Here is a 22,204-nt window from a genome sequence, read left to right as displayed (position 1 = left end):
ATATCATCTTTTCACACCATTTCAATTATATATTTATATACCATAAAGTAGCCCCCTCGTTTTCGCTCAACAAACTTCAATATACTTTTTTTTACACGAATCCGATGAAGTTAGACAAGCATGAATATTCAATTAAAAATCAAAATAGTCCATAAAATTCATTCCAAAAAAGATCATCAAAATAAATTCAAAGGCAGAAACCCACAAACCTGTCATTCGCTTCTCTCCAACCAAAATGGTATAGCGAACAGCTCATAGAGCCCTTGCTACTCCACCACCTCCTTCGTCATTACCTCCATCTTCATCTTCCCACCTCACGCTCTTAACGCTTTTCACTGACTTCCTACTCGCCCTATCACCTTTACTGTATATACTATTCCCACTTTTTTGGGAATACATATACGTGTAATCTGGTCCTGACCCTGGTCCAGCAGATCTAGCAGGTAATAGTATCGAAGTTGGATTGGCTACCTGATTCTGTTGGGATTGTTGTGTATTATCCCATAAAGGTTTTGCATACCATGCTTTAGTAATTCTATCTCCCTCTTCAGCCGATTTGGGAGCTAGTATACTAGGTATAGGAGATGTATAACTTCTTTGGACATGTGGTTGACCATGTGATGGTAGAGGTAGAGGTAATGATGAGTGTTCAATACCAGGAGGGGAAGAAGGAGGTAAACTGGAGTGTTTTAACATTGATCCACCATAACTCATTCTATTAGGTGATGGAGCTGTATATGGTATATCACCTGGTCCAGGTGCGGAACTAGGTGAGTAGATTGGTATGGGCGAATTGGAATTCGAATTTGGATAAATCATCGTTGGTGGTAATGGTGAATAAGATGATGTAGATTTTAATATCCCCATTGGTCCAGTGCTGGTCAAAGAAGAATGTCCATTACTAATTCTCCTCTGACCTTGACCTTGAGTTTCAGAATTACTATTACTGTTGCCATCGCTACCACTTCCCCGTTGTGAATTTGCGTTTGAACCCGTATCGACGTATGCTGAATATTCCCAAATGCCCGAAGAATGTTGAGTAGATCTTGTCATTCTCCTGAAATCTTTCATATGTTTATCCGTATTAATACCATTCTCAGGTAAAGGTGGTAAGACGCCGAACGAACTTCTCGAACCATTCGATCCAGCTGATAAAGGACTGAAAAAAGCTCTTGGAAAAGGTCCCATCCCTATCGGCGGAGGGGAAGTTACATTCCCTCCATTTCCGGAATTATGACTTATAGACGATCTAGGTGGAATCATCAAGTTTGATGTAGTGGAATCACTAAAATTCGATTTCATCGTTCCACTCCTATGTAGATTGTTGGACCCATGACCATGTGACATTGAGGTTCGTGAATAAATCGAATTTCCATCTTCTGAAGGTTCCATAGCTCCATGGATCATCATTCCATTAGCACTCAGTATAGAAGTTCGTGGAGGTGCATAGGATGATCCCCAGGTCAGATGTCGTAACTGTACATGTGTAGGTTTGTTATATTCCATTTCCATGTCCATACCTGAACTAAATGCAGTTCCAATCCCATGATTCTGATGAGAGTCTCCAGGAACAATAGTTGGATAAGGACTATCGGAATTCATCGAATCGTGTTTGGAGGATGATCCAATTGCAGATGGTGGAGGAGGTTGCATGAAATTGACTTTGACTGGATGAGGATGATCAGATTCAGAATGTCTTTCATCCCATGCTTCTCCTCCAATTATGACGGGGATGGGCTTTTCATTTGGATGTTTCTCTGCCCAAGCTGGTGTACCTCTTACTTGAGATTGTCTAACATATCTCAAGTTATTAGACAAGATAGAAGATCTCTTGAAAGATTGTCTTATCGAACGAAATTTCGAAAAGATAGGTAATAACTTGGACGATTCGAATATACCGTTATTTGTTCCAGTGGCAATCTCGGGATCAATAGGTTGAGGCGATGAGATGTTTCTTGATTTTACAGTGAACGACTGGCGCGGTTTGAACCCTGGTATATTCCTCAGTCTCTCCGATATACCTTCTGTGGAAGGTAATGGGATAGCTTTGAATGGGTAAGCAAGTTTGCCCCATATACTATTATCTTCATTCCGTCGAGCTTCCTCATTGGGATCTCCTGATACTAGTTTTAGAGGTTTCATAAGTGGAGATGAGTCCCGACGGAGATTTTTCAATGGACGAGCAAGAAGCGCCCCGAGACCTTCGGATCGAGAAGCGAATGACGGCGCGGAGAATCGACTGATTGGCTGGATGGACGGTCGAGCGGATGGTTCGGTCGAGGGTGCTGGTGCCGACCGACGTTTCTGAATTGAGTTCATCAGTACATCAGTCGCCCTGGGGGTATCATAGTGCAATTGGCCACTCACCTCATTCTCACTCTCATCGGTATGATTCAATATCTTCTCGCCATAGAACCAACTAGCCCTTAAAGAAGCAGTTCTCTCAGCTCTCTGTCTCTTCTTCCAGAACCTTACAAAGAACAAGATCGCGGCTATGAGAGCTATCAAAGCGAATATTCCGCCTATAGCAGCACCAGCCGCTGTACCCTTGTTCGAGGAACCTGAAGACTCTCCCTCAGCTTCTTCACCGCCATTGGGAGATGTAGATGAATTATGGTTCAAGGTGGGTTTGGAATTTTGAAATGCCAATGTATTTGTCATGGATTTTGAGGAAGAAGGAGAAGTTTGAATACCCGCCACTCCTGGTATGACAGCTTTAGTGGATGATGTATTCTCTGCTTCTGCTCCAACTGATGTAGTAGCCTCTTCATCTGAAATGATGGGTGTGTCTGACGACAAAGGGGGTTCTGTGTTTGCGGAGTCAATTTCTGTAGGTTGTGCAGTAAGAATCGCATAGGACATGATCGGTGCCAATAAATCGGTAGTAGATGATTGACCTGATTCAGTTGTCAGTGAAGGTCCAGTAAATACAGCCGATAACAATGGATCGAGCGAGGTTGAGGAAGAAGATGAAACGGTCTCGAGGTCTTGTACGGGTGATGAGGTGGATGCAGGTGTGGGTGTGGGGGGTTGTGAGACTGGGATTGACGAACTTGGCAAAATTGACGTACTTGTTGCTTCCAATGGTGTCGTCAAGGTACTACTACTTGTCTGCGTTGGGTTCGAAGTACTGACTGCTGCAGCTGATGTGATGGTCGACGAAGTCAGAGGATCTGTGGTGACGGTTATTTGCTCAGTAGATGCAGCTATCGTATAAGGCATTCAGATCAGTAAGATCCTTCACAATCAGAATGATATATTAGTGGACAGACTCACCAGTAGTAGTCGTACCATCACATCCACCCATGACAGTTTCTACCGGTGCCTCCACCAGACTAGTCGATTCCGTTGTGCTGAAGATCAAAGACCACGATGTGGTGAGTGTAGCAGCCATCGTAGAGGTAGAAGTTATAGTCTGACAATTTTCCTGTCTTTTCTTGATCATCTTCACATGATCTGCTCTTCCCCTCATTCCCCTCTGATGAGAATTCAGGAGTAGCGATTGGCTCTCGTCGGAGGATAACGTCTGACCATCAAGTACTGCCAAAGTCGTCTCTTCTTGTAATTGACCTACTGGCGAGGTTGGCGAGTCTACAGCGGTGGTAGTCAAAGTTCCGCCATTGCCGGTAGTCCTTGATGTCATACTGAAACTTATCACATCGTCACTACTGCTACTACTAGCGCTAGCGGTGGTACTGGTGCTGATACTCAGCGAATCGGTGCTGGTGGGCGATACGGCAGAGTTGGTAGAGTCGGTAGGTTGCGAAGCTGATGGAGGGGTGGAACAAGAAGTGACTATCCATGTTGATATACTGCCTGAAGGGGTGACTAGCACAGCGGAAGAGGATGTGATGGTACTAGGTATGAGAGAGCTACGTGGGTGATGGGAATGTACAGACTCAGTCCAGGTCCGGCAACAATCGGATGAGACGGACTCACGTAGAGGTTGAGAATATGGTAGAGATCGGAGTCGGGGTACAATCCATTTTGATGATGGGACAGTAGCCTTGAATGTGGTGGTGCTGAAGATAAAGAAGACCTCTGGTCTAGGTTATTCTCTTCTAGAGAAAATTATAATCTCGTCAAATGGTTTAGCCTTTGGTTATATCTCGCTGTGGCTTTGATTCTTCTTCGTGGATATGTTGTGAGTTCACAGATGCGAGTGAGGTTCAGTTTTTTTTGACGATGTGGGGGATGAGTTGTGATCAGTTTATGGAAAGGGAGGTCGACATCAGTCTAGTAGGTAACAACGACAATGATGGGATGAAGGACGACGAGATGAGAGCCTGAATCCGAGATGTATGGCGATTCGACCAAAGTATCGAAAATGATAGTATCAAGGTGAGTAGGTGGGTAAGTATCACCAACTCACACACTCACACACTCAATCCTCCAAAATCGACCACATCAAAGCTTTCTTTGTTCTCCTCATTGCAGCGAAAGCAATTACAAAACTGGTTGTACCCCTTTCAATCTCATTGTTATCCCTTTCCCTCCGATCAGAGAAAAGAAATGGGAAGTAGTATTCTCACATCCTATCCGAGGAGAAATCATCTTGGACTTGGAATAGGTCGAACAAAGGAATGTATGTATGTGCGTGAGACAAAAAGGTCGAGAAAGGGGCTTTTGTGTTTGACGAGAAGGAGGTAGCGTCCTTTTGATTTTGACCGTGATTGTATGATATTCTCATAGTTTGCTCTGATACTCTGGGCTGAATGAACGACCAGACGACGATTCATTGTCGTGTATCTCATATACCTTGAAGCAAGTTGGTATTTACTGTATGCACGAGCATCGATTTGTGCTACTGTGGTTGTTGTGCTAATCGTTGTTCGTCGTCTTGTCATGATCAGGACACAGACCACGTGACTTGTCGCCGATACAGCGATAGGAGAAAAAAGAGCATTAGATTTGATAATGCATCTTTTGGCTCACTCATTATTTGTTCGGTGACCTGTTGAAAACAGGAGACACGACAGTACTGAGGCATTGATGGTCCTTCGTCGTCCTGAAATTCGCATTAATGTACGAAACATGAGGTCCTGACACCAGATTGGACTGTAACTTACTGGTTCCTCCTGATTCTGACCATATAAAATTTACTCATCCCGTAAGTTCAACTTTACCTACCAGGTAGCCGTTTCTGGGTGTTCCAAACTGACTATAGTAATCACAGCAGAACCATATTAGATAAGGTAAAATGCCCCATGCACTAATCAAGCTCATTCCCTTCTTCTCCATAATCATCCCCCCCCATAATCTTTCTGTCGACCACCCTGAACAGTTCAAACATCCAATCGCTTATCCACCACTATCGCCAAAACGTTATCACCCAGACCTTATATAATCGCACGTCGCCGTGGATAGTGGACATACACGCTATCATATTATTTACATCGGTTGGATTGGCGGGTTTGTCGGAAATTGGGTTAGTCATGGCGAGGAACTATAGAAGGATGAGGTAGACGAAATTATGTTTATACATCGCATAATACTACTCTGTATAATAAGATATAAGACAAGATAGAATGCAGATAATTTCAAAAGATCGGTCATATATATGAGTACTTATTTAGATGTGGGTATGCAATCTCTATATATGTCTATATTACAATTGTTCTTTGGTTCTTCTCATTTATGATTGCTAGCTCCCTTCTACCCGTCTCAAATGTATGATATCTTCATTTACAGAGATCTTCACCTTTACATTTCTAGTCATATAGCGGTCATGTAAGATATCTCGTGGATGGGTGTTTTGAGAATTTTTATCTTTCCTGTCCTTCCTTGTCCACATATTTCCACTCGGATGAATTACTTGCTAGCTGTTTTGTAAGCTACCATACCTCCCAAAGCGAGTGAATAGCCTAGGTCATACCAATAACCAAATCAGCCTGTCGACTTCGCTACAACGCGGTAACCAGATACTCACCGAATATTTGAATGGACGTAATTGGGCTTCCAAAGAAGATCACACTACTACTTATCAACAGGATATCCTGATCACGTATATCCACATCAATTTCGCACATAATCGTTATGAGATATAAGAGAAGGAAATGACATACCTTAAATACCCCCGCTAACGTCAAGACCAACCCCCCAGCCGCACCGATCAAGAACACCGCAGCGACGTTCAATCCGAACGCCACGGCCGCATTGGATATCATGATCAATGGACCTATTCGCATATATTCTTGGAAAGGCGCCAATCCCTCGGTGAAGGGGAGGAAGCAGGCGTTGATTATCGCGCATACCTAGTACGGTCAAGAGAGTCAACTTAGCCCTTGTCTCTTGGTCGGACGGGTTGACATACAGGAGCGTAGTAATGTAATGAGCATAATGGGTCCATCTTCAAGCCCTGCAAGAGTATCTGAATCATAACCAGTCGTCTGGAAATCGGGTTATTGAGTTAGTGGAACGTTGTGCCTCCTATTCTATCCAACTCACGATGATTCGAACTATGTGAACAGCATATCAGCACACATCCCCCACGACTATTCGAAGCATAGAACTATTTGCACTCACAGCTACAGCGCTGACCTGACACAAGAACCCAAACATCTCAAAATGCAATTCTCCATATGCGGCTGGAATATAGAAATTGCAGTCAGCTACAATTGCCTGAATTCGGATCAGTCCTTGGATAACTGACCCAAAGCGCAACCTGTCGAGATAAGCAGCACGATCATGACCAAACGAGAAGTGAGGACTTGCAACTTGAAAATTGCTGAGATGAGTAAGATGGCTACAGGTGTGAATGCCTTCAAATAAAGACAAATCAGCTTATTGTTTCCTCTTCGATGGGCTCATACATCTCCTATCCTCGTACATCCCTCTCTGACTCGATGTGTTTTTACAGTCGGACAAAACATACCTTGAGCATCTGGATGAACGATACACTCAGTCTGGTATCCAAAGATCAGCTTTCACTCCCGCAATTTCGGGAAATAGCTGATGACTTACGTGAGATAAGCCGTATTACTCAATATCAATGATCCCGAGAAAAGCACTCCTATAGGTAAGATTGATTTGAGGTATAATTCACGCTGTTTCATGAAACGAATGAATCAGTTTCTCTGAATTATATGATTGTGCATTACCACAGCTTACGGTCATTTCTATTTTATCCAATCCATCCATGAGTTTGGTAGTCGCTCGGAGTATACGGGTACCCAATGCCTATCGTACTAGCTCATGAGCTTGAACCCTACGATGTAAAAGGAGGTCACTCACAGCGCATCCAAGGTGGTATGATGTGCTAAATGGATTGGTGGTCAGTCGAGGTATCATTTGAAGACGATCGATGTCTCCCTTGAGTCTTGAAGCTACTTGAAAGAGATAGGAATGATATGCTCACATAAAGATAGGCTAGTTGATCCCAATACAAAGATCAGTCAGAAAAACTATTATTATGCACGTGTATGATTGATCGATACTCACATATGGATAATTCAGATTACTATAGAGGTATTCTACAGAATCATAAGAGCTACATCAGTATAAACGAAGGGATCGTAGTGGTCATTTAGAAGTGGACCTACTGTTATAAAGTATGACAGCGGAAGACAAAGCGATCCATATGGGTACTACAACGAGTTGAGAGGGATAAGTTGTATGTTCATTAGCAGTCGGATGAAGCTCAAATCGGCTCACTGATGAATGCGGGACTCATGGTCTTCTTATTGGTCTTTTGTTCAGGTAAGTTCGGTGAAATCTCCACTTGTTGTTTGACATTCTCATACTTCATTCAAATCAACCATAACATCAGCTCGACCACCCCATCGACAATGTACGACTAGTACTTGTAGGAGGATTGGTCGAGATGAACTCACCAAACCGTGATGTTTTTCCACATCATTACCATTCCCACTAGCACCACCAAAGTAATCTTCTTGTCCTTTATCGCTCCTCGATCCACCTGATCCCGTACGTCTCATAGGTTCTGAACCATGAGGTGAGTATACACCTGGACTGGAGACTGGTGATCCCCTCGGTGATCCCCCGGCGTTGTGAGAAGGTAATAATGGACTCGCTTTTTTACCTGACATCTCTGTTGACTGGTGTGTCAGCTCTTTGTCAGGCTGGTGATGGTGATAGGGGAGGGTGAGAGGAGGGATGATCTATGATGGTAGTAGTTATTTGTTATTTGATGGATTGGTGGATTCCTTTATCCCATGTGCATGTAACTAACGCGTGTTAAATGTACAATGGTAAATTAAGAATTACGTTTGACGGAACAGGGAAATATGACTATCATCTGTTCCCTTGAACTCTATTCTGTATGAGAAGCGGAGTACGCCGCTGCACCGAAAGAAAAGAAAAGCCTGGAGTGCGATGGGTGTGGTGATGCTATGTAACCCTATACCCTGCGCTTTTGGCTTTTGTTCCTTTTCAACATATTTCAATCCCATCTCAAATCTCTTTCTCTCATACCCACAAATCATCATCATCACCACTGCTATTCAACTCAGTCACCTTTGTAGGAGCTCAAAAGAACACGCCAAACCGCATTCACGACTACTTCCATATCATCTCCTCCAATTGAACAGCAAACAGACATTCTGAACAACAAGAAGAAGTACCCGAAGAACCACACAGCACATTCCATCACTTTCGCAAGGAGTGGATGGATCAAATGGTCACTCCACAGCTCTTGCACTCAACTTCTTTCGGTACTCGTTAACTTCTCACCGGTCAATGGATTTGGATAATTGAAAAATGATATCTACTGCTTTGGCGACCTCACACCTGTTGGCATTACTATTACCGCTCATACTACTATCTCCCATCAACACACACGCCGCTCCTGAACCAGCGGCATTGGTAGCCCTACCACAATACACCACCACCACCACCTCCAACAACAGAAAGTATGCACCACCACAGCCAGAATTGGATCATGATGTGTTACCGTTCGTAATCATATCGACGATTGATGGGGGTTTGCATGCTGTAGAGAGGGATACAGGGAAGATCAAGTGGTCCATCAAAGACGGTGTAGAACCCCTGGTAGGAGGTGGGATAAGAGGTAAAGGAAATGATGAGGAGTACATTGTCGAACCTCTCAGTGGGAGCTTGTATGTCTTCGAAGATGAGAATGGCGAAGGTATAACTAGTTCAACAGAGACAAAGGAAGGTCAGACTCCGAAAATTAGGAAACTACCCCTTTCAGTGGAGCAACTGTGAGTCTTGTGTATCTTATGTACTACGTTGGAAAGATGGGTTGATGTGATATTGATGGTTGCTTATCGGTCAGTATCGAGCTGTCACCATTCACTTTTCCCCATTCGCCCAGTCGGATCTTCACAGGTTCAAAGCATACTTCGCTTCTGACATTGGACTTGCGTACGGGTCAGCAACTGGACTGCTTCAATTCCTTCGGCACAAATCAGTCACATTGTGTATGTGAGAATGAAGAGCTGTTGGATGACTTGGAAGGTAAAAGCAGATCAAATAGGGATTTGTTATTCGTCGGAAGAACGGATTACAAGTTGACTATTCATTCACCTCCAATTGCTTCTTCTTATGGCGGCCTCTCACCTTCAACCTCAACTTCGACGATCTATCAAACCGCTGCGGAAGCTAAGAGGAATGCAGGAGCGCAGGAAATCACCTACTCGACGTATACCCCGAATAGTTATGATAGACCTTTGGCGGATTATTGGGTGAAAAATGGTCTGGCAGAGCAAGGTTGGGGTGATGAAGGGGGTGAGAAGAGGACACGAGTAGAATTGGCTTATGATGGTGATGCGGTTGGAGTAGAGAATGGCAACGGTGTGAAATGGGTCACGAGATTGAATAGTATCGGGTGAGTGACAGCGTATATCTATAGCTCATTGAATGTGCTGATGTATGTACTACCTCAGAATCGCCGTGTATGACGTCCTACTACCACTCGATTCGCCATCAGCCAACCCTATACTCGTGCCTCAACCACCACCTCATTTGCCTACATTGTTCCCACCGACTTCTAGACCATATCAGCATTTTATTGATATCGCCAAGAAACCTCAATCGACATATATCGGTTCAATTCCTCTCCAACTCGCTTTACCTCCCTCCTCGGAGAACGTCTCTGACCCCTTATCCGATGACAAGCGCAAGCCATTATTATACGCACTTTCATCATCCGCCTACCCGCTCATCAACTTTGCTCCTCCACCTCGTCCTGGTAGTCTTACCAATGGCTCATTCCTTCTCACAGAGGATTTGCCGGAGAAAGACCAACTCTTGCCGTACCTCATCGATCCTCCTACAGAGGACAAAGCGTTAGTACTGGCTCAACAGTCTACATTGCCCATGTCGAATATCCGAGAAAGAGAGATACCCCGTCGAGGATGGTTTTGGTGGATCTTGAGTACGATAGGAACGTTACTTATCATCTGCGGTATCGCTTTGACTCAATTCGCGAGATCGCCTAGAGTCAAACAGAGCTCTTCACCTGCCGACGAGAAGACTCCCTTACTCATCACACCTTCGTCGGAGGAGTCGACATCTGAGGCTAGAACAGGATCAGCGAAAGTAGAAGAAAAATCTCTTCCTAGGGATATAGCTTCACCGCTGACTCTAGCTCCTCCAGTTGAGAGTGAGGAGATAGCTACACCCAAGAAAAAAACAACAAGGAGGAGAGTAAGAGGTAAGAAGAAAAGAAGAGATTCATCTGCCGCTATACTCGAAGAAGGTGGTGAGGATGATGAAGAAGATAAAGAAGGTTCAGGGTCCGGTGTATCACCTAAAAAGGATGATGAGAAGCCCTTACCCGATTTACCTAGGGAAATGTCTTCTACGGATTTGTTAGACCAGGAGGATAAAGAGAGATTATCGATATCTGATACTATAATAGGTGAGTTATCTGGTCAATCGCGTTCGAGCGTGATTCAACTAATAAACTTTTTTTTTTCTTTCGATGATAGGTTTTGGATCGCACGGTACGGTCGTGTTGAAGGGTACATGGGGAGGAAGGCCCGTAGCTGTTAAACGATTGTTAAGCGATTTTACCAGATTGGCAAGTCAGGAAGTCAAATTGTTACAAGCGAGTGATGATCATCCAAATGTGATACGATGTGAGCAATTATCTTTCTCGATATTGACGATCAAGCTGACTTGTCTATTTAGACTATTGTCAAGAGAAACGAGACAATTTCCTGTATATAGCATTGGATCTATGTCAAGCTTCTCTAGCGGATCTGATTGAGACTCCAGATAAGCATCTCGATTTGGCTTCTTCGTTAGATAGGAAGAAGGCCCTGACGCAGATAACGGCGGGACTGAAACATTTACATGGGATGAAGATTATACATAGGGATATCAAACCTCAGTGGGTGTTTTCTCAACAAAAGCTGGTCATAGGCAGAGCTGACTTTATTGGTTGTGATTGCAGGAACGTCCTAGTCTCCAGGGGTAAAGACGGAGCTTTGAGGATGTTGGTTTCCGATTTCGGCTTGGCTCGTCGACTAGATCAAGGTCAATCGTCTTTCGCTCCTACAGCTAATAATCTTGCTGGATCCCTTGGATGGAGAGCACCAGAATGTATAAGGGGACAAGTGAAACTCAACGAGGGAGTAACATTCGATCCAAACTCTACATTCTCTTCATCATCATCATCTACACATTCAATGTTAGATGAAATGGAGGAGCCAAGAGATAAAGATAAAGATAAGAATAACAGATTAACAAAAGCTGTTGATCTGTTCGCCCTTGGATGTTTGTACTTCTGGGTATTGATGTCTGGACAACATCCATATGGAGAGACATACAATCGGGAGAGTAACATTGTAAAAGGAGATATGGTGAATATAGGTGATTTGGATGTATTGGGAGAAGAAGGTGAAGAAGCGAAAGAGTTGATAAGTAGATTGTTAAGTATGGAACCTGGTTCAAGGTAGGTCATGGACTTCCCTTTGGGTATAAAACTAAAAATGCTGAATGACGGAATCGCTTTGCAGACCGGATACTTCGGAATGTCTCATTCATCCATTCTTTTGGACACCAGGTAAACGATTGAGCTTCCTATGTGATGCGTCGGACAGGTTCGAAATCATGGAGAATGACCCTCCTGAAGCTACCTTGGTACTATTAGAGACCAACGCCAGTGAAGTCGTAGGGAAAGATTGGTATTCGAAATTGGATAAAACATTTACGAGTACTTTGGGGAAATATAGGAAATATAAAGGTGCTAGTGTTAGAGATCTATTGAGAGCTTTGAGAAATAAGGTGAGTAGACTTCTATTTTTTAAGTTGTACCTCGATGAAAGATGAGAGAAAGGCGGGAAGTATGGGTTAATGATACCTTTTGAATCTCACAGAAACATCATTATCAAGATCTTGAACCTTCCGTTAAACGTCATATGGGTTCATTACCCAATGGATTCTTACATTATTTCACCTCACGATATCCTAAATTGTTCTTACATGTTCATGGTGTGGTGAAGGAAAGTATGTTAAGGCATGAGTCGATGTTTGAAGGTTATTTCCAAGAGGGAAATCAATAATCAGTAAAATTGGATACTGGGTATAGGATATAGAAGAATTTAAGTTGATATGGACATTCATTATTAGCTGGAAGGGAAATAGGGAAGACTCATGTGCACAATTATAATACTTACAAAAAAAACCGATCATCATCGTATCATATAAGTTATATATCTATCTACCTTGAATTTTTGTTGTACTTCTTTGGTTTGTTGTTACGTTACTTGAATTTGCAAGATAGATTAATATTTTGGATCTCTTACTGTGTGATCTACTAGTCAGTCATATGATGAATATCTACCTATGCACAGTTACATTGATATGTCATGCGAATGTAAGTCTACTATGTGTTGCATGGAAGTAAGCTCCAAATGCAGGCAAATGTTCAAGTACAGCAAGGAATGTGAAATTGAGTTATCTGAAGACAATGATGAAGAGGGCAATTTACTCCAATCCAAACCATCTATGACAGTCCGACAATATATTATTGCCATCTCCTAGAATCTAATCACGATCTCAATCTTCCTCGTCATTTTCATCTTCCTCTAGTCCATCAAGATACACAGGTTGGTTCAACTATCCCATCCATTCATATCAGTTATTGAACCCCAGAGAAAGCAGAGTATGCAGAGTATTCACTCACGATATCGACCAAACCCAACCATTCACCCAAACCTCTTATAAACTCATCACCTCCTTCACCACCTCCTCCAGATCTCCACCATGATTTTCTCACCTGGATAGTCCCATCGGAGTCTTTCTCTTTTCTGTCAGTATCAGATATCTTCACATCTGGGTCGTTCGTCCCGTTCGTCCCACGCTCATTTTCACTCTTCGTAATTTGCTCATCTCCATTTTGACTTTGAGTCTGATTTTGACTTTGATCCAATTCGTCAGACCTGAATCCGATCAGGGGATCATCAGGAGTGTACAACATGAACCCATCGAATGTAGATATAGGTCTGAGGATCCTCATCGGTCCATCATACTCTCCTTCTTGGTATCCTCCATTATGATCGATTTTCTCAGTTGATGAGTTGTCGATGTTGGAGTCGTCGATTGGTTTTTGAGTTGGTTTTTCAGTTTCAGTTTGAGTTTTGATATCAGTATTGAAAGTTGGTGGATCATCTTCAGTGGAAGGTGAAGGAATTAGATTCTCTTCTTCTCCTTCTTCAGCTTCTTCGTCGATTTTCAAATCCTCATTGGATTCCAGAGAAGGTGTAGTATTTATACCTTCTTTCACTTCATTCGAAATTACCGATTGGGACTGAGATTGAGATTGAGACTTTTGTTCATCTTCATCCTCCTTGACCTCTTCAACCTTTGGTATAATTTGTTCTTCAACCCATTCCATACTTTCCGTCACCTGAGGTAAACCCCTCTTACCGTGAGGATCCGGACTAGGTGATGATCGTCTTCCATTCAGTCGTTTCTTCGGAGTAGGTAAAGGGTATTTCAAAGGTGTAGCTTCTTGAATCACTATATCTGGTACGACCACTTCCCCCCGGGGTTGAGCTTTTTGAGGTGTAGTGTGAGATAATTTAGATCTTTTACTTGGTGTTCTAATCAACCTCTCTTCTTTGATAGTAATTTCATTGTCATTTTCATTTTCATCATCATCGTCATCATCATCAGAATCTAATCTATATCTTTTCTTATTCTGCCTCATAGTATTATTACTACCTCTGATCTTAGGTTTCGAAAGAGCTACCTGACCTGTACCCGTACTTGGACCTCTCCTACGTTGTGGGTTTTGTCTTGTCGTACGTTTCAAACTGAGATCCGAATCCACTCCTTCTTGCTCCATGTCCATGTCCATGTCCACATCCTCTACCTTTGTTTTGACCACATTGCTGCTGTCACTGTGACTTGTACTTGAACTTGCAACATCTAACAATCCACCTTTATCAGGTCTCTTTCCCGTTCCCAAGATCACACCCTTCCATCCCTTGGGTATATCTATATATTGACCTACGACCGTCCTACCTCGAAAGGAAGCTATCGTACTTGTAGACGTCGAGTCATGAGAGGAGGAAGGGATAGGACGAGGTTTGAAGTAATTTGAGAGAGGGGCGTCGGTGGATGCATGAGGCGATGAGTTGGGACCTAGTGAAAATGGGAGTAGAGCCAGGGAGGGAGACGAGGCAAGTGGAGTAGAGGACGAAGAGGAGAGGATGAATGTGGTTGATGAGGACATGTTTGGATCGAGTATCAATTGATGATCGAGGTGCAGTCTATTCCGATGTCAAATTCTCGATAGTTCACAGTGATCAGAGACGAAAACCAAGACGAAGGATGGATACTCGTATGTTAGACATCAAACGATTCGAACGACTCATGTCGAAAGACGCGTGACAAACATTTCTTTCGTTCATTTACATCAGACGCGGTCGGACCAATAACCAGAGTATACGAGTAATCCTGCATTCATTCATGAGATAACACATTTTCATATATTGAACGTATAATATACTACTTTGTCACTATATAATCCTTTGGCAAAACTGGGATTTGAGGACTGGAAACAGACCGCATAAAAGTAAAGAGAGAAATCCAACGACCAACAACCAAAAAGAAAATCGGAGCAAGGAGAAAGTAAACAAGACCTAAGGTAAAAAAAATGAAGTTATATCTTACATTTTGAAGTAACCTGATATTCAGACTGTAATGATGATGGGTTTCCTTTGTTTTGGGTTGCCTGAAGACGACGTGGGACTGAGATGTGATGATATGTGTCGCTGGTATTGCGAGGGTGCAAGAGGTGAAATGTATTCGGCTTCATTATGTACGCCCTTGAGGATCGTCCTCGATTTCGCATGGCCAAGCCTGTTCTATCGCGCGAAAGTGAATCATGAATCCAGCCAAGGGTAGGCTAAATATTCCTCCATGATCATCCCCGGATTTAGGCGTGTCATGAGATACTAACCATTATCGATGGCCATGTAGCCGTCCTGATCGAGAAAGGTAGAACGTCCACTTGTTTGTTATGTGAAACATGAATGATACGTGTAGAGGCGTTAATTGTATATGAGTGATTGGCAGTATTATATGATTTTGCCGAGAGATATATCGTAGATGGTATGAGAGGCATTGTGGAAGGTATAAGTATTGGTACGGGCGTGTGGAGCGGAACAAAGGATTCTGAATGGTAGATCGATCGATTTAGTAGCTCTGAGCCATTGGATTATTAGGTGGACTTTGATGATTTTGCAAACTACATAGCAGATATCATCAGAATCATGTTGGGTATCAATACATGCAACAAACAACTCACCTTTTCCGCTTGGACTTTGTCATCTCCTTCTTGAGAGCTGCCCCGTCCAGTGGCTTGAGCAATTCGAACGAACACAATAAATCTTCCGAGACTGACATGACCGCTCCGAAATTGTCGAATTCACCGCAGTAACTATTAACCAAGTCAATATATAGTGACCAATCAATCGTCAAAACGAAGAGCTCACTTTGGTGCAGAAAATACCGTGACTAACGTCCTGTCATTATAGAACTCATAACCATCTTCCACAACCATATGTGCTCGACAAATCAGGTCCATATCCTATCGACATATCAGCTAGTCTCCTACAGCGATTATTTAGCTGCACTCACATGCGTCGCTAAGAAAGCGTTGATGACACTCTTTCCATAACAGAACGATACACCTCTTTCGTTATCCTCCCAATCCAGTGCCGTATCAGATGGATCGGACCATACAAGATCGTTCAAAAGTCCATAATCAGGTACATCTGTGAATGGCATCAGTATGAGTACTTCGGTTTTTCGTTGATGCCATGACTCACCCGTTGGTCTTTGTATCCTCCTTATATCATCCATACTCTTCAGACTGGGACTTAGACCACCGTGAACACAGAAGATCTTACTTGCTACTATCGAAGCGATCGGTAGTGCGTTGAATACGTCAATGAATGTTTTCCAAGTCTTGATATTAGTCCTTCTTTTACATTCATCGTAGAATCCGTATACTACGAGAGCAGGTCAGCTAATTGTGTTCCAGTGATGCCGCCTCAATGCGAGCTCACCCCTAGTTACATTGGCACACTCGTGATTCCCACGAAGCAGGAAGAAGTTTTCCGGGTACTTGATCTTGTAACATAACAATAAGAGGATCGTTTCGAGCGATTGTTTCCCTCTGTCCACGTAATCACCCAGGAAAAGGTAATTGGCCGAAGGTGGGAATCCGCACATTTCGAACATCCGAATCAAGTCGGCGTACTAGGTGTGTGAGAACAATTAGCAAAACAAAGTATAGAAAAAGTATTTGGTGTACTTACCTGACCATGGACATCACCGACGATCTTGACTGGCGGACTGAGTTCGATCAAAGTCGGTTGCGATAAGAATACTTCCCTCGCTGCTGCACATACACTGGCAATCTCGGCATTCTTCAACGGAGGTGATTTAGTCACCTTTCCACTGTACCCAGCTTCCAACAGACGATGAATCATATTATCAACGTCCAATACCTGTACACCTCCCTGTGAGCTGGACGCTCCTATACTCGATCTACTAATTGTCGCTGATAGTGCCGCACCGGGTGACAAGGAAGATGCGGAATCTCGCTGCATGTGACCTGGACCGGTCGGCGAGCTGAGTGGTGGAGAGCCAGGTTGACCGGGAGATACGGATAATGCAGATGGTGGAGGAGGTGAATGGCCCAATAATGATGATCGAGTTTTGGGTGCTGCTAGGATGTTCTGTGTGGTGGGAATATTAGCTGGTGATGTGGTAGAGGTGGTGTTGGAAGGGGTAGATCCATCGAATGAATTTTGAGTATTCAATCCTGGTCTGTTATTGGTGTTATTCGAAGATGCTAAACTTGATATTGATCCATTCTTCTCTTTACCACTTGCACTCGACCCTGTACCCCGCCTTGCACTTATTCTAGATGGTGTACTGAACTGCCCCGCAGAGGAGTTGTTGGTATTACCAATATCCATGGAAGGTGACGAAGGTGTCTCACCATCGGATATGGTTGTGGTGGCTAACGAATCCGCCAGATCAGATGCTGATAGTTGCTTTGACGATGTACGTCCTAATTTCTTGGAGGATGATTGTCCTTGACCCATTGTGTCTGATGACTAGAGAACGGGCGGTGATGATGGTGGTGAATGTAGTGTAGTGTAATGTTTAGTTGGAGCTGTTTGACGTCCGAGCGTCGGGTGTCGTCGCGTGGGCGAGATAGATGGTTGGCACAATATCGAGGAAGTGTTGACAGGTAGCTTACGGTGGTCGTATCATGAAGGGAAGGGACGGTGTATGTGAGTTCACTACGATGTATGGATGGATGTGGTGTGAAAGTGGTATGATATGATATGAATGATAGGGAGTGGTGGTGGTGTCAAGTGGTGTGAGATTGACAACTCAAGAGTCAGCCAGTCACTGGGTCATGGCCGGGTAAGTTAACACTAACTACTCAACTGACTCAGGGTAAAACCACAAGACAAATCTAGACTCACAGGCTACAGCCTAATCACCATTAGAGTTCATTACAACCCACTCCTAATCAACGATTGCTTGTAACTACAAAACGGTGTCGGACTTCGTAATCATGCGCACGGATCATCGCATCGATGTTCAGACGCAGTCACCCCATATTCATATGCATCTATGCACCATCAACTTGCATCATCCATAGCACCGCATCCTCACATCTTCGTCACTCGCAGATCAGGTCTATCGCTTCTAGAACACTTGGATGACCAAGAACAATTTAATCAATCCTCTTGTTACCCAATACCGCATCATCTCAGGGCAGACGCGTGAACCTTGGCATCTGTTAGGACCGGTGGATGAACCAGCTATTTATTACGTTGACAGGATTACAATCGGGCGGACTATCTACCTACCACATCATACTCAAAGTACTTCTAAACCACCATCTACCACATCATACTTTCAGAGCAGTATCTGCCCACAGCGTTCATCACAGCCAGTACTCAAAACCTATCCAAACAATGTCCCAAGCTATAGGATACTCCACCACCCCTCCAGCAGGATCATCCCGATTCTCCTCCACTTCCTTATACTCTACCAGCCAGAACCCCTCGAGTAGCACGATCAACAATAATCCTAATCCCAATAGGAGGGAATCGGCTCGTTCGAGCATAGTACCCATCCAACAGCAGCTATTCGGAGGCTCGACCACTCAACAGCAGGGTAATGTGAATATACTAGATAGGTCAATTAACAAGACGAAAAATGCGGAAATTGCCTTATCGACTTGGGCATTTCTGTTCGCAGAGGTTATTTCGTATAGTCAGAGTAGGAGTGATAGTATAGCTGATCTAGAGAAGAGGTAAGTACGCAATCTGCCTACCTCTATCTTTTTTCTTGATAAGATGATGATGATACTGACGGTGCATAATAGATTATCGACATTGGGATATGATGTTGGACAAAGAATACTATCGTTGATCTTACTTCGTAATACCCAGACATCGAATTTGAAAGTGAGTCTTATCCCACAAGGTACATGTCAAAAAGCTTTAAACCTAAGTCAACTCGATGATACTCGCAGGACCCAAAGAGGGAACATCGATTGATACCAATCTTACAATTCGTACATACTCAGATATACAAATACGTATTTGGTAAACCTGCAGATGGCCTGGAAAGGAGTTCAGAAGCTGAGGATGAGTGTAAGTTCCCATTTTTCCACTCACCCAATTCTTCTACCTTTTACATCCACACAGAGGTTACAAGACTTTTGTCTAGAATAGTGTGTATGGTGTGCTGATTTTATATATCTTTACCAGATATGTTAATACTGAACGAATCGCCTCTAAGTCAATTTATCTCAGTACCAAAAGACATGTCGGACCTGTCTTGTGAATCGTTCACTGCGGGTTTGGTCGAGGGTGTATTGGATGGATTGGAAGTGGTAAGTGCCCAACTCCACCAAAGCCGTAGAAGTCAAATTGAAATCGATACATGATGCTGACGTTGAACATAGCCTGCTAGAGTTACGGCTCATTGGGTAGGGGATCAATACCCCGATCATCCTCAACGTACAGTCATTTTGATCAAGCTAGATCAGAAAGTCATGGATAGAGAGGAATCATTGGGTAAATGACCAAAGTCCGTTGTATACCATATGCACAAAAACAATAAAACAATGACAGTCATGATTATCCACTGGCACTCTGCTCATCTACAAATTGCTAATGATAAGATAAGCAATTAGCAAAATGATCACTTCATGCAAATAATTCAAGAGAAACTAAACTGTGTAATATTGTATACTAGGGCTGTACTCGTTCATAATGTATCAAAACAAACAATAAAAGGAAATACAAATTTAGAAAGGGTTATTTTGAAACCTGATCTGTAAAGGAAATGTAGATATCATTGTCCCATATCATGTAGACTAATCAGGTGACTTTCATTTCTGGATTCTACTCGTGTACTTCGTGAGGCGACGTCTATGAATGGCGTTCGTGCAGGGGATAGGATGACTGAGGAATATGAAGCGGCTAGAACTACAGCAACTCGACATTGTCAGTTCGTCTTCCTCGGATCGAGATACTCGAGACTCACTCTAATCTGATATGAACCATTCGCTCTGGATAGATACCTAACCCATTTCACACTTTGATAACCACTCTTCTCGAATACTTTGAGGAATCGAACGAGTAAACCTGAAGCAGTGAACATGACGACTATGCAAGAACAGAAGGAGATGATCAGTCGCATAGACCAAATATAATTCGAAGAGCTATTTACCTGAGAAATCAACTTGAATAGGTGGTCTGGACCAAGCTTGTCGATGTGTCGTAGCTGCCAAATCAGCTTCGGCAGTTAACGTGCATTCTTGAGCTCCCTGTAGACGTGGTATTCTACACAACGTACAATTCAGCCATCAGCAAGATACCCTTGAGTATCTGTGTAGCAATACTATACAAGTCACTCACTTCCATACAATAACATTTTCACCCGGAACATACTTCGCTTTACCCACACCTACTTTGGTCTGTACTCCAGTGGTATTTAACGGTGTAGGTATACGTAGTAAGACGTTATTGGCATTTAACTTGGGATCGAAATTCGCTCGTAGATGAATCGTATATTCCACTCGTGATTTTGAAGGTTCAGTTACGTGAGTTTGGAGTCTGAATGGTAAGTTGATGTTGGACGTTGATCGGTACCTGTCAGAGAAGATGTATCAGCGCAGCTTCTCATGTTTCAAGGACTCGGACCTTTGGAAAAGCTAAGGTACAATTATCGATCGAATGGGTTTGCACCCACCTCATAAGTTCGAACTCTCCATCGGGAGGTATGAAACTTATACTCCTGTCCGAATCGAATTTACCCAATCTGACACATTGATGGAATTGACAATCATCTAATTCTACTGCGTCGTCAGATTTAGACGCTTCGTTCCCACTAAACATATATAGCAGGGTCAGCTAAAGCTCCACTCGTATCATGAAAGATTAAAAGCTGAGAAAAAAAGGTCAAGCAGAGAGACATACCGTTTCTGCAATACCAGTTTATCGTTCAAACCGAATTTACATTCTGGAGTACCACTTAGATAAGCTCTCATGAGGATCTGTCCATCTACATCTGCTCGCAAGACGGCTCCTGTGATGACGCAAGAAACGTCAGTTGAGCTATTGTAACGCTTTTCTTTGGACAGATCTAATCCAGAGCGTGCCTCAGACGTACCTTCCTTACTCATCAGCAGATTGACAGTCTCGATAACATCCACAAACGCCTCGTTCTTCCTATACTTGACGTCTGATCTACGCCATGAGGTAGCTCCGGTAGCTTGGATCGTTATCTTGGATGAGTCTTCCCTCTACAGACGTTCATTGTATCAGCTGGAGGATATCAACATAAATCCAGCTGGAGATCGACATACCACTGCCATCTCCGATTTTATACTCTCCGTCGTTATGTACATCTTCAACGTATCTATCTCTGAGTTCTGTGGGAAACCAAAGTCGATTATTTCTATATGACATCCATCACACGATCAGCTTATATGATCCGATGACGAAATGTGATTTATTAGCTGAGATCAGGTGGAGATCAGGTGCTCACCATCTAGTAGTTCATAGATAAGTACGAAGTTGTTTTTCACGCTCTCTTCATCTAATTTACTGAAATAACTCCTTGAGATGGTTATAAATCGATAGAGGAACTCGAACACCAGTGCAGCAGAGGCATTACATCTGAGTGGAGATCATTGTCAGCTGCCATTGCTTCATAATTGCCAACTCACTTGGTTACTCCTACTACGTAGACATTATTTATCCTCACATGGAAGAAGGATGTTGAACCTAGTGTGATGATTGGTGAACGGACATCGGGGTTGGAGATGACCTGGATTCGGAACACATCTGATATTGATCGTCTACATCCAGCCGTGCAAGTCAGTACAGCCTCATGGAATTATCTTTGACAAAACAGCTATGCTCACTTCACATCTTGACGAAATAACCTGGATATCAACACTTCCCCTTTCTGGTTGAATATGAAGAACGCCTGGGGCAAGGAATACAGTCAGCTATAGTGTTTGGTGAACAGGATCAACAGCAGGTAGCTCACCGATATCATCTTGATGATGTATATAGTTGCTGTAGATGTGGATGAAGTGACGATAACAATCGCAATCACAATAACAACAATACGAGACATCTTACGCTTGGACCGCGTCACATCCCACCTCCCAACCGGTTGGTCTGGTGATCTATCTGTCTATTCATGTCACCCA

At 43.2% G+C, this 22,204-nt stretch overlaps 7 protein-coding genes across 7 annotated transcripts; 2 read left to right on the top strand and 5 right to left on the bottom strand.

Annotated features, from left to right (window-relative positions):
- Nucleotides 1-252: 252 nt before the first annotated feature.
- V865_008386 (uncharacterized protein) lies at nt 253-3,986 on the bottom strand (the record flags this gene model as incomplete). The annotated part of the gene is made up of 4 exons (XM_066232122.1): nt 253-2,304; nt 2,368-3,206; nt 3,277-3,872; nt 3,940-3,986. The coding sequence occupies 4 exons, from the start codon at nt 3,984-3,986 to the stop codon at nt 253-255; spliced, it is 3,534 nt and encodes a 1,177-aa protein (XP_066088219.1).
- A 1,825-nt stretch (nt 3,987-5,811) lies between these two features.
- V865_008385 (uncharacterized protein) lies at nt 5,812-8,048 on the bottom strand (the record flags this gene model as incomplete). Its single annotated transcript, XM_066232121.1, has 16 exons — nt 5,812-5,864; nt 5,930-5,996; nt 6,066-6,254; nt 6,314-6,389; nt 6,448-6,458; nt 6,526-6,587; nt 6,653-6,761; nt 6,875-6,905; nt 6,964-7,046; nt 7,111-7,179; nt 7,234-7,258; nt 7,358-7,368; nt 7,441-7,472; nt 7,542-7,586; nt 7,654-7,741; nt 7,833-8,048. The coding sequence occupies 16 exons, from the start codon at nt 8,046-8,048 to the stop codon at nt 5,812-5,814; spliced, it is 1,167 nt and encodes a 388-aa protein (XP_066088218.1).
- Nucleotides 8,049-8,718: 670 nt separating this feature from the next.
- Nucleotides 8,719-12,491, top strand: V865_008384 (uncharacterized protein; the record flags this gene model as incomplete). The annotated part of the gene is made up of 8 exons (XM_066232120.1): nt 8,719-9,182; nt 9,257-9,808; nt 9,867-10,843; nt 10,914-11,063; nt 11,116-11,317; nt 11,381-11,881; nt 11,946-12,213; nt 12,306-12,491. 8 exons carry the CDS (start codon nt 8,719-8,721, stop codon nt 12,489-12,491), a joined length of 3,300 nt encoding a protein of 1,099 aa, XP_066088217.1.
- Nucleotides 12,492-12,987: 496 nt separating this feature from the next.
- On the bottom strand, nt 12,988-14,668 carry V865_008383 (uncharacterized protein; the record flags this gene model as incomplete). Its single annotated transcript, XM_066232119.1, has 2 exons — nt 12,988-13,047; nt 13,115-14,668. The coding sequence occupies 2 exons, from the start codon at nt 14,666-14,668 to the stop codon at nt 12,988-12,990; spliced, it is 1,614 nt and encodes a 537-aa protein (XP_066088216.1).
- A 965-nt stretch (nt 14,669-15,633) lies between these two features.
- On the bottom strand, nt 15,634-17,555 carry V865_008382 (uncharacterized protein; the record flags this gene model as incomplete). Its single annotated transcript, XM_066232118.1, has 7 exons — nt 15,634-15,685; nt 15,746-15,877; nt 15,933-16,027; nt 16,078-16,214; nt 16,269-16,451; nt 16,509-16,701; nt 16,761-17,555. 7 exons carry the CDS (start codon nt 17,553-17,555, stop codon nt 15,634-15,636), a joined length of 1,587 nt encoding a protein of 528 aa, XP_066088215.1.
- An 888-nt stretch (nt 17,556-18,443) lies between these two features.
- V865_008381 (uncharacterized protein) lies at nt 18,444-19,561 on the top strand (the record flags this gene model as incomplete). Its single annotated transcript, XM_066232117.1, has 5 exons — nt 18,444-18,784; nt 18,857-18,938; nt 19,007-19,127; nt 19,245-19,369; nt 19,442-19,561. The coding sequence occupies 5 exons, from the start codon at nt 18,444-18,446 to the stop codon at nt 19,559-19,561; spliced, it is 789 nt and encodes a 262-aa protein (XP_066088214.1).
- A 425-nt stretch (nt 19,562-19,986) lies between these two features.
- Nucleotides 19,987-22,047, bottom strand: V865_008380 (uncharacterized protein; the record flags this gene model as incomplete). Its single annotated transcript, XM_066232116.1, has 11 exons — nt 19,987-20,147; nt 20,212-20,324; nt 20,400-20,633; nt 20,734-20,871; nt 20,961-21,069; nt 21,154-21,286; nt 21,350-21,441; nt 21,532-21,662; nt 21,713-21,844; nt 21,911-21,975; nt 22,039-22,047. 11 exons carry the CDS (start codon nt 22,045-22,047, stop codon nt 19,987-19,989), a joined length of 1,317 nt encoding a protein of 438 aa, XP_066088213.1.
- Between the last annotated feature and the right edge of the window lie 157 nt (nt 22,048-22,204).

The sequence above is a fragment of the Kwoniella europaea genome, chromosome 3, assembly GCF_036810445.1.
Source record: "Kwoniella europaea PYCC6329 chromosome 3, complete sequence".
NCBI lineage: Eukaryota > Fungi > Basidiomycota > Tremellomycetes > Tremellales > Cryptococcaceae > Kwoniella > Kwoniella europaea.
Note: the sequence above shows the minus strand (reverse complement) of the source record. Positions and strands in the feature narration are given on the sequence as shown.